Source organism: Anastrepha ludens, chromosome 3 (genome assembly GCF_028408465.1).
Source record: "Anastrepha ludens isolate Willacy chromosome 3, idAnaLude1.1, whole genome shotgun sequence".
NCBI classification, from domain to species: domain Eukaryota; kingdom Metazoa; phylum Arthropoda; class Insecta; order Diptera; family Tephritidae; genus Anastrepha; species Anastrepha ludens.
The window spans coordinates 104,311,626-104,324,167 of NC_071499.1; the positions used below are offsets into that span (position 1 = coordinate 104,311,626).

Below are 12,542 nucleotides of genomic sequence, written 5' to 3' on the forward strand. Positions count from 1 at the left end.
TTATTACTTTTGGTGATAGCTTGAAAGAGTAGGAGCGAATTTTGAGCGCTCTACGCACTCTGTTCGAGTGTAATGTTCCTTGAAAAAGTCAAATCGATGATGGTGCCTCTTCGTGTTGTTGACTTATTAACGTCTGATGCACAATCGAAATTGAACATATCTTTCATGAATTTGATAAATGTTTCGTCATTTTTCTAGTTTGTGTAAATGTGTTGACCTATTCCATTGCGATTCCATTTACCTCCTTCTCTATATCCATACAAAATATCTATCAAACAAATAAAATTAAAATTTTGTTTCGAAAATTGCAACCATTACATCAGAATTTTCTTATGACGTTGTCACGTTAAACTATCGTCAGTAAACCGACTTTACAACCCCCCGAAAACCTCTTTTTTCTCCCAACTTATACATTAATCTTGTTTGTTTTTTGTTTGCTCTACTGCTATTACCTGTTTAAAGTGCCTTGGGTTTGTGTGCAATTGGGCAAACATTGCGCGCGATGAAATGGGACGAAAGAAGACAAGGATGCGGTAGAGCAATTATGAAAGAGGGGGAACTGTAGAATATTGCACCACCTGCTGTTTTCGACATAAATTCCTCCTTAAACGGCACAAGGAGGATTTTTTAAGGTCTTTTGAAGTTTTTCTTGTTTGGTCTCAAGTTGGTGTAAATTATTTGAAAAACCTCGTATAAAACTTCATTTAACAATAAAATTTTCTTCAAGAGTCTATAATAAAATTTATTATTGCCGAACATTTTAGGCCAATATATCTTCCTCGTGCGGGATATTTTTTAAAATCTGGAAAAATATTAGTTTGGGGAAGAAGAAATCCATAATTTTTGGAAAATTTTTTCACAAACGGTGTAAAACTGTTTCAAGGTCGATCTTTAGCTCCCGAGTTATGCTACGACTATGTGTCGGCCAACTTCGACTATTTCTGTGATTTCATCGACATTTTCCTTAGCATAAAAAATGCCTGAACGGAATCGACGAAACTAAAATTGCACGTAACTAGGTGTTACAGTATCGGCATCTTAAACACCATTCACAATTTCAGAGGCCTTTATCAAAAAAAAAGTGTAAAATGTATCGAATTTTCGCTTTGTTGACTTCCATTGTTAACACCGTGTAACTCACAACTGAATGGAACAAACGGAAAACAGCAAAATAATTTTTTAGTATGAAATGTGACCTTGACAACGAGCATAAAATTTAAATTGTTTTATCAATCTTGACGAGATATTCATTACTCAGCGATCTACAGAGAAAATAATGGATTTCCTTTTCCCCAAACTAATATTAAGTTTTTAGAGTCGCTGAAAGTTTAAAATGTTTCACAAACATATTTCCGGGAAAATTTCAGTAAGAATCTTGGAATATTTGGCACAACACAAAAAGAAAAGATAAAAAAACACCGTTTGCTTCTACAGAGCTTCCTCCTTCATCATTGTTATACGGCGTTCTTGCCTACTTTTTTTAGCTGCTGCACAGTATAATTACGAATGCACAGATATTACTGTATTTTTTTTTATTTTGTTTTTTTTAAGACTTTGAAGGCAAATTAGTGGATGCATTCTTATGGAGCTCAACGAAACGACATGAAAAGTTAAAAAAAAACTAAATTGTTGGCTGTCTCGTTTAGTTTTCTTGTTAACGAAATTCTAAAAATTTATTTCATTTTCTGGTGTTTATAAAAACATTATTTGGTTGCTTTTCAGTTTTTCGAAATCGCTGAACACAATAACAACTTTTAATTAAAAGCATTTTTTTTATTTTGTTAGCTCGACATTTTTTCATTTGTTTTCGATTCGTCCCGTCGAATCTATGTTAACCGAGCGTCAAGAAATTTCACAGACCTGTACTTGTTTACATTGTTTATGGACTATTGGCTTTTTTCAGCCAAATTTACAAAGTGAACAATGAAATTTAATAAATGGAGCAAAAAAATGTTTATAGTTAACTACGAAAACAAAAAAAAAAAAATGCTCTACTGCCTTAAGCTCTTAAAGCTACAAACTGATGAAACACTTCCAGTATATGTGAGTCCAAGTCCGATGTGAAGAGCAGCGTCTCCAAAGTACTGCTGTACTTTTGCACTTGCTCGTGGTGCTATTGAAAGTGAGAAGAAAAAAAATCGTATTTAAAAATTACAAATATTTTTGTAATAAATTTTATAGAAAATTAGGTTATACTTACCATTAGGAACACTTGCTGCAGACGACCGATTGTCCAGCGATACCAATCAGTATCCGGATCGCGTCCGTCCGTGTCAGAACGCACCAAATGTTCGGACAATATCATAATGAAGCGTTGGAAAACAATCAAGAACAAGCGTTTTTGGTCCACGTTTGCTGCTTCCAGTTTCTCTTCCATGCGCTCGACCATCTGTTAGGGGAAATGAAGGGGAAAGAAGAGTGAATTAGTTTGAGGTAAACTTGTTGAGAATTTTCTGCCAAATGAAGCAAATTTTAAGAAGTATTTTATATGAAAAAAAGTTCAACATCGTGTGAAAAAATTGGTAAAAAAATTTTTTTTTTATTATTTCCCTTTTTAAATTACAATCTGTTAAATTTTAACAATAAGTAATTATTTTCAAAGTAGTATTGGAATTCTTTGTTCTCTAACCTATGCTAGATAAACATTCAATTTTGCTTTAGATTATTCTACATTATATTATTTTCTAAGTGATAATTATTATTTTTTGGTTTTTCTTTTTTTGTTTTGTTATATTGTGAGTTCTGTTGGAGTTAATAGTTTTAATCTTCGTTTTCCCAATTTCTCCGATTGTGGTAGTTTGCGCATTTGTTCATTTTGATGATTTGTTAGTCGTTGTATATGCTTAATGCTGTATTTTCTAATTGTGTCATCTATTGTGTCGATGTTGAGGTCGCTGTGGATCACGTCGTTTGGTATATACCAGCCTGCTTTTGTTATTGTTCGAAGTATTTTAGATTGCGTCCTTTGAATTATTTTAATATTGGTGTGTCCCAGATTTCAATGCCATATTTCCAAATGGGTTAGATTATAGATTTATATATCACTACTTTGTTGTTAAGGCTTAGTTTTGAATTTTTAGCCAACAGCCAGTATAGTTGTCTGAACTTGTTTTTGATTTCATTTCGTTTGTTTTGTATATGTCGTTTCCAATTTAGTTTTTCATCTATAGTTATGCCAAGGTACTTTGCCCCAGGGAGGATTTTTATTTCATTGTTTTTTATTGTTAATTTATGTTTCTTAGGCTTTCTGTTTGTATATATTACTTGTACCGTTTTATCTTTGTTGACTTCTATTCCCCAATTATCGAACCATGATACAGTGTCATTTATTGTTTGTTGAAGAATGTCAGTCGCGTTTTTTTCTATTTTATCCGATGCCATCAAAGCCGTGTCATCCGCGAATGTGGCTATCATGCAATTTTTTGTTGCTGGGATCGGAATATCTGCTGTAAATATCAGGTACAATAGAGGCCCTAGGACACTACCTTGGGGTACATCTGCTGCCATTTGCATCATGCTTCAGCATTCGTCTTCGAACTTTATAAAAAATGTCAGTTTTCCAGATAACTTTTGAGAATGGTGAAGTGAATCCGTAGTAATATTTGGTTGAGCTTATGCAGTAGTCCTTTATGCCACACTCTGTCAAAAGCTTTTGCAATATCCAGGTAGACAGCTGTGCAGAACCTTTCATTTTCCATATCATTTAATATTTTGTTTATAACTCTGTGAACTTGTTGCACAGTTGAATGCTGTCGTCTAAATCCAAATTGATGGCTGGTTATAATATTTTTTTCTATCAGAATTTTGTCTAATCTGGCAAAAAGTATTTTTTTAAACACTTTTGAAACAATGGGCAAGAGACTGACACGGCGATATGATGTCGTTTCTGATGGTTTGGGGATTGCCGTTATTTGTGCAACTTTCCAGAGGCGTGGGAAGCATTGTGTCCTTAATATGCTGTTGAGTATTTGTCGTATATACCTATATTATGTAATTTCTACATCAGGTAGTTCTTTTAGTATTTCACCATTTATTAGATCGAAGCTCGGTGCTTTTTTACTGTTCAGATGATATCTGGTTTTTGCTGTGGTTGCCATTTTCATTCTCTTTTCTGGGTTACTCGTATTTACATTTTGTTCAATGTGCTGATTGTCTTTTTCGTTTGAGAATATTGTTTTAAAGTGTTCAGCTAGTGTGTTTGCCTTCTCTTTATTGGTCTTTGAAAATTACAGCGGTTTTTAAGCGACTTCAAACTTTTCATTGACTATACTAAAATTTAATGGGCTATAAAATTGCATATCTAGAAACTTTTATATAGATTCCGATTACAATTGTTGCAGTTTTTTTTTTAATTTGTTAAATTGTTGGACTATAAAACTTCTGATTACGAATTTTGAAGACTCGCTACATGATCTTCCTTCAAACAATTGTTGTTTAAAGCGCATTAGGTTAGGTAGTGCTGACTGATCTGTAAAAAGATCTCACTTAGACCTCTATGGCCCATTGTGTTACCAGTTCTATGAATTTGGAGTCGAATATATTATTTTATGCAGTTCTTAATACACGTCTTCGGCAGTTTCAAAAAGTCGTTCAGCCTTTTGTCAGCAATAACCTTCAACGATAAAAATGTGTTGATCCTAGGCACATTTGTCGAGCCCTGCAAATAGTAGGGTAGTGGCAAAGTAGGGGATCCAAAGCCCCCTAGCATTCGCTTCGTTGCATGTTACACGCATCTTCTTCTTCTTGATTGGCGGTAACCGATTTTGGTTGAGTTTAACAAAGCGCATCAGTCGTTTATTTCTCGTGCTAACCGGCGCTAGTTGGAAGTGAAGGCCTTCCTCTACCTCTATCACCAGCTGGTACCGCATCGAATATTTTGAGAGCCGGAGCCATTCAGACGATATTACTCAGCCAACGGAGTCGCTGGATCTTTCTATGTCGCGTTTTCTCTATGTCGTCGTAATGCTCAAACAGCTCATCGTTCCATCGCCTGAGATATTCGCCGTTGCCAACGTGCAAAGGTCCAAAAACCTTCCACATAATCTTTCTCTTAAACACTCCAAGGGACGCCTCATCGGATATTCTCATCATCCAAGCTTCTGGACTAATCCCAACGAATATATATATATATATATATATATATATATATATAACTGCGTGCACCCTTTTTGGGTGTTTGGCCGAGCTCTTCCTCGTATTTGTGGTGTGCGACTTGATGTTGTTCCACAAATGGAGGGACTTACAGTTTCAAGCCGACTCCGAACGGCAAATATTTTTATGAGGAGCTTTTTCATGGCAGAAATACACTCGGAGGTTTGCCATTGCCTGCCGAGGGGCGACCGGAATGAAAAATGTTTTTCTAAATTTGGTGTTTTCACCGAGATTCGAACCGACGTTCCCTCTGTGAATTCCGAATGGTAGTCGCGCACCAACCCATTCGGTTACGGCGGCCACCAACGAATATCTTGCAGTATTTCCTAGACAATGATAATATAAAGTTTGCAGTTTTCGTATTCCAAATCTTTAGCATAATTTTGGCATTTTTGTACGAAATTGGGTGTTCCCATATCAATTGCCTTTCCCGAGTTATTTCCTCGTTTAGTTCCGTTTCCAGAAAGGAGAGTGATGGATATAGGTATGTCAGGCGTGCTCAATTTCGTCAAGCGAATACCTGCTTTAGCAGGCTCATCGGCTCTTTCAATTCCTTCTATTTCTTTGTGTCCTGGTACCCCGTAAATAGTGAACTGCGCATTTCCATAGAGTTCATCCATTTTGGATCTACACTGTTGAACACATTCCGAGCTAGTGCAAGGACGCATAATTCCTTTAGTAGCCGCTTGGCTATCAAAGAAAATGTTTGTCCTAATACGAAGAAGTGTTAATTCCACAAGTAATTCAAGTGCTTTTGTTGTGGCATAAATTTCAGCTACATATACCACAGTAAATAGGGAGTCTGAAAGACGTTTGGAGATCAAATTGTGGACAAAAGACAGCCGCTCCTACTCCTTCCGCCGATTTGGACCCATCTGCAAAGAAATTGTATACATGGTATTTGGATTCCTTTTTGCCATCCATTTTGCTGTATAATGACGCTGGGCTTTTTTCCAAATTTAACTCGTGGAATTACGTAGTCCGTCCTTTCCTTTGAATCCAGAATGTCTGCTGTGTCCAGAAAGTTTCTGCGAGAATTGTCCTGGCATCTTCAGTCTTAGAGCAGATCTTTTGGCTGAGTTTCTTGCTACTAGTTTGATTGGACGGCAGTTTAGAATTCTTTCTTTTACTCTTGCAGTCGCAGAAAATGATAGGCATACTAAAGGGTGATTTTTTAGCTATTCTCTTTTTAAACAATTTGTTTAAACAGCTGACGCACGTTTCGTGTTTTGTTTCACTGTCAAACATCTTCAGTTTGGTCTATAATTTAACCATGAATCGTCTTACAAACGAACAACGCTTGCTAATCATTGAATTTTATTATAAAAATGCGTGTTCTGTTCAGAAAGTTAATCGCGCGCTTCTTCCATTTTATGGTCAGTTTAATCGGCCCACTGAAGCGGCTATTCGAGCTATTGTGACTAAATTTAGAACCAAATTTACATTATTGGACATCAAACCACAAACACGCTTACGTAGAGTGCGAACTGAAGAAAATATCGCAGCTGTATCGGCCAGTGTTAATGATGACCATCAATTATCGATTCGTCGCCGTTCGCAGCAATTGGTCCTCTGTTACTCAACAACGTGGAAAATTTTGCAAAAGGTTTTAGGTGTGAAGCCTTTCAAAATACAGATGGTGCAAGAATTGACAGCGAACGACCTACCGCAACGCACGATTTTTGGTGAATGGGCTCTTGGAAAGTTGGCCGAAGATCCACTTTGTGTTCAATGATGAAGCTAATTTTTGGATCAATGGGTACGTAAATAAGCAGAATTGTCGATTTTGGAGTGAAGACCAGCCAGAAGAATTGCAAGAGCGACCAATGTATCGAGTAAAGGTGACAGTTTGGTGCGGTTTATGGGCTGGAGGTATCATTGGACCGTACTTCTTCAAAGATGCTGCGAATCGTAACGTAACTGTGAATGGTGAGCGCTACCGTGAAATGATATCCAACTTTTTTTTGCCCAAAATGCAAGAGCTTGACTTGCATGACATGTGGTTTCCACATGCCACACAGCACGCGTAACAATGGAACATTTTATTTCACGTTCGGGACCTGTCAATTGGCCACCCAGATCGTGCGATATAACGCCTCAGCTCATATCTATTCAGCCAAGCTTGCTTCAATTAACGCATTGCGCATTGGAAGACAACACTAAAGCATTTATATGTGAGATACCGACCGAAACATTGGAAAGAGTGTGCCAAAATTGGATTAAGCGGATGTACCATTTGCAAGCGCAGTCGTGGTCAACATTTGCATGAAATAATAAAGTTTCATGCATTTTTCTGAATTTTACGTGTGTTTTTTTGAAAAACTTTCCTATAGCTCTTAAAAAATCACCCTTTACTTATTTGTGTCATGGTTAGGCTGCCTACAGGATCGATTTCCAGTTCTTTTCTTCAGCCGGGACTTAATCTTAATGTTCCCTCCTCTCGAATATCAGGGTATTTTAGGCGTTTTTAAAAAATGTAAAACAAATGAATCATTTTGATTCCTGTGCCAAGATTTTAACTCTCATTGCAGCATTTCGCTTTTCACGATTAGGAAAACGATACTATTCTCTCTCAATAAACGTTTTACGATAGTATACCTATATCTTTATACTCAAATATGATTTTTTTCTGTAGCTGAACAGTTCTACCGATAACAGTCCTCTGCTGGAAGCATAACCACCTACTAGGAGCGTTAGAAGTTATTTCATTCAAATCACAGACGAGATCTAGACATACATTAAACGGTCACTGGACCCGACGGGATATAGACGGTCACCGAGAGCCCATTACCATCCACCATACCCGAGCTCTCGTCCCATGAATGCCAGCAGCCTCGTGAGACCTGCATCAGCTTGGCATATTTACGATATGCATATTTTATTATATTTGTTTATTATTAATCAACAAACAGGATGCTTACAGACTATCAGATAGATAGATACAAAGACCGTAGGACACTAGTTATATAAGTAACTTCTTAAAAGTAAACTTAGAGTAAGAAAAATCTAAGTCAAAGGAAGAAGAATAAGCATTAAATAGAGCTAACGCCATCCTAAAAGCCAGTAGTTTGAACTCTTACCTATCCAGCATTGACACCGTCATACTTAGTACATAGTCGGGCATGTCAAAGTACCCCACCTCTTCATATTCCCTCTTTAACCTACTCATGTAACACCAAACTATCTTTATTCACCTCCCATTTTCTGAACCTACCATTAGATGATATTGAAAGCGATGACTGAAGCTTTCACCACTCTTAGCATGGGTTTGTAAGTGCCTATACCAACAACAACATCGACAAATGCATTGCCTCGTTACACTCATATGACTCTGGGACTAGTTTCGATCTACGTAGATACTGCAATACTTGTTAAATAAATATTTAAGACTTTCGACTAATTTAACATCGCCCACCTTTCGGTCCGATCTAAAGGAAATGTCGCTGCAACAAAAATGCATGTGTCCACTATTATTGGGTGACCATAAAGCTCAAAATTTCAAACATTGTAAAAAGATAACAAAAAACAAAAATTTTGTTTGGAAGAAAATTTTCTAAAATTTCTATCTAAAAATGTTTGAAATTAAAAAAAATTGTTTGTAATTAAAAAAAAAAAATTTTTTTTGGAAGAAAGTTTTCTAAAATTTCTACCTAAAAATGCTTGAAATTAATTTTTTTTATTTTCCGACGTTCTAGGTAGAAATTTTAGAATTTTGGCTATGCAGTTTTGTAGCCCAATCTGTCTTCTTTTAATATTGTGTCAGTTTAAAGTGGCTCAAAATCCGATTTGTTGTTGATAATTTTTTGGTTAACGGTACATAACACCTTAACACATTTTCTTCCATACGTCGATTGCTTGAAATTTTTTCTATATGAAGAAAATGCGCAAGACCGTCAGCAAAAATAAATTGTGAAAAATCAACGTGATTTTTGAACCACTTCAACCTTGCAGTTTATTATAATAAAATTAATGAGCTATAAAACTGCATACATGAAAGTTCTCTAGAATAATTGATTAAAAACATTGAAATTTTGATGAAAATTTATTGAATTTATTAAAATTTAATACATAGTTCGAAACTTTAAGTTATATGGTTTTTGGTTTTTGTTTTAGTATAAACTATATTTTTACGACCGGCCTGAAAAAGAAGTTCTTTAATTTTTCAAAAACTAGTTCCTGCCACATAGTTGCAGAGTTACCTCTGACAAATAGCAACTACCGCCAACATTCGTTTGCATTAAAACGGCGACCGAGGAACCAAATCACAGCCAACAATTTATACCCACACCTTGGACAACGACCTTTTGTTTTTGGGTTGCACTGAATTATCTTTAATGGCTGGGCGATTGCGCGCCCCCAATTAATTTTGTGTGCGCGCGCATTTTCAACACAAAGCGCAAATCGCAACTAACGCTTGAAAGAACCCCGGCCGGGCATGCAAATAAATGAGTAGTGAAATTCACAAAGCAGCAAATATTCAGCAAAGTCGGAAAAAATCTACGCCAACTGAAGTAGTAGAATTCTTAATTTTCCGCTTTTCGGCCAGGTGGCTAAAGGAAGCTGAAATCTTTTGCGTGTCAAACGAAGCGTTAAACCAAACAAAACGAAAAAGCTTTGTGAATAATTAAGTGAGCGAATGAGGAATGAAACGCAGTGGTATCTCAGTGGCCGAGTGGCCAGCCAAGCCGGGCGGCATAAACAATGTTTACAACATTTATATGTAGGAGAGCAGCTCGAAAAGTTGCGCAATCCAAATATAGCGGCTGGCTTGCCATGCCGTAATGAGTTTGCATATTTAATTACAATTTTTGGTTATTATTAATTAAAAGAAAACGAAACTGAATACTAGAGCAATAGAGTACAACGGAGCATACAAGTAAATGCAAATAAAAATCAAACTAAATTAGGTCATTTTGAATTTAATAAATGCACACCAAATCCGCAATACGTTGACCTTAAGGCAATGAAAAGTGAAAATGGCGTAAAATTTACAGAAACAAAATATTTTCCCAACACTTTGCTTAGTGATTTCTATGGGCGTATACAAGAAAATAAGCTGTAGTTTTTAAATTAATGTGAAACGAAATTTTAACTTGACATAATTGGCCTTATATTGGTTTGCGCTAGACCTCATTACGAGGGGTGCTGTTTATACAGGGTGACTAAAAATATCTAATATCTACAACAATTATGCACACAAATAATGAATTAGATCTGCAGGCAAGATATATCACTCGCAGTGAACCCCTTAAGTAAGTGGTCAAATACAGACTAGGGCCACGGTAAAATCTTAGCTGACATTTCGGAGCTGCCCACACTTGTAGGCTATGTACTACCGCCTACAACTGGCATTACAAAGTTCACGATCTTCTTACTTTCAAGGGAAGACAGGGAATGGCACGATGTAAGACAGGGCGCGCCCATCCCTGTCTACACAGAAGGCACAAAGCCCGAGCGCAGGGTGGGCGGAGGTATATATTGTTTATTTATAGAAAAAGTATAATGAAAAGAAAACTGAAAAAATTTGAAAAACAAAAAATATTTAAAATTAAAAAAAAAATTAATATATTTTGATTTTTAGCTTAAAAAAATTAAAAACAAATTTATAATTTTGAGATTTATTCAATGCTGAAAATTTTGTTAAAGAGTTTTTTAAGGCCGGCGGGCCAATTAAAAGGTCAAAAAAATCGATTCTTTTTTTTCCTGAAATCAATAGCTTAGATATTCAAGAACATGAGACACAAATTTTCAGAGTTAAATTCCAAGTATTTGCAGAGCTACAGAGCCGAGCGTAGTGCGGCGTCGAGCAACCGTGCGCTTATTGTTGTAGTTTGAAGCGCGTTTTCTCGGCTTTTCATTTTCACGATTTTACCTAATTTATGTACACGATTGCAAAAAAACTAAACGAGCTATCCATTTCATTCAAAATGCGTTATCTTCAGTATTGTTTTCTCTTCTATGTGAACTAAAAAAAACATCCAAAAACTTTTTTTAAGCGACTTTTTTACCCAGTTGAAGAGTTTTTTTTCCTTGAAAAACCACTTTTTTTTCTACCTTCCCCAAAAATTCGAATTTTACGTGTTTCTCCCAATTTTCTTAGTTCACATCGAAGATAATTACATCAAAATTAATAATCTTTTTGTTTTTTGTTTTCAGATGAAAATTGCAAGTTGTATCTTGTACAGAAGTTGGCTACTTCAGTGGCAAGGCGCTCTGGGAATCTATTGATAACTCGGCTTACAATATATTGTTGGAGATTGTACAAATTTTTTTTTTTTTAGTTCAAATACATATATATTAAACTATCCCCAAAACTTCATTTGGCTAATTGTTTTTTTTCTCGTCCTACAACGCTTCGCGAAAACTACTGAATTTAGGACATCTAATTGGCCCGCCGGCCTTAAAGTGAATTATTTTTGGCTTTTTTCAACATTTAAAACTTTTTTTTAAACCTTTCCAATAATGCAGGTTTAAAAAAAATTGTTTTTTAAGTAGAATAAGAAATAAACTGAAAAAATTAATAAGTTTGAGATGTACTCAATGTTGAAAATTTTGTTACGGAGTTTTTAAAGCGAAATATATTCAGTTCTTTTTAATATTAAAAAATATTTTTTTTAGTAGAATAAGAAATAAACTGAAAAAATTAAAAAAAAAAAATAATAATTAATGAGTTTGAGATTTACTCGATGTTCAAAATTTTTTTCAAGAGTTTTTTAAAGCGAATTGTTTTCGGTTCTTATTAACATTTCAAAATTTTCTTAAAATTTTTCCAAAAGCTATACAGTAGATTCTGTTTTTATGCGGTTTTTTTTTTTAATTAAAAAATGCATGTCGACCTTTCGGGAATTGTACATATAAACAAGATTCTAAGCCAGCTAAGCAAAAACTCATCACACATTATATCAAAAATGCTAACCCTACAAGTATGGAACCGCCTGCATCACCATCCAGATCAGACGAGTACATTTCCTCAAGTGACGGAAGTGATTTTACGCCATCCTAAACGAATGCGCAACATGCGGGTATTGTCTGATTCTATTTCTGACGATGTAAATTTATTTTTCGATTCTGACGTTTCTTAAATAAAGATATAATTTTCAAAAATACAATTTTTTGTTTATGCGATTTTACTATAGAACTGGTAGCTTTTTTTATTCTGTTTCTTGCGGAACGTATATACCGCATAAAAACAGAATCTACTGTACTTAAATAATCTTTTTTGTACTTCAAAATTTTTGTTTGGTATTTTCGAAAAACACTCAGATTTTTATCTTATTTTTTTCATTATGCTCAGTTTCACAGTGAGATTTCCTTAATTTTCCAGGTCTAAGCTGGATTCGAATTGCTTTTAAACCTTGTATTTAAGTCATTTTGCACTTCTAGTCTGAAAG

General features: G+C 35.3%; 1 protein-coding gene across 1 annotated transcript in view; it reads right to left on the reverse strand.

Annotated features, from left to right (window-relative positions):
- Window positions 1-1,606: 1,606 nt before the first annotated feature.
- Window positions 1,607-12,542, reverse strand: part of LOC128858675 (nuclear cap-binding protein subunit 1) — a 45,843-nt gene continuing 34,907 nt past the window's right edge. The window contains exons 7-8 of the mRNA XM_054095127.1: window positions 2,201-2,389; window positions 1,607-2,113 (exon numbers count right to left, since the gene is read on the reverse strand). Coding sequence (XP_053951102.1) covers window positions 2,000-2,113; window positions 2,201-2,389 — 303 coding nt within the window. The 3' untranslated portion in view covers window positions 1,607-1,999. The remainder of the gene's footprint in view (window positions 2,114-2,200; window positions 2,390-12,542) is intronic.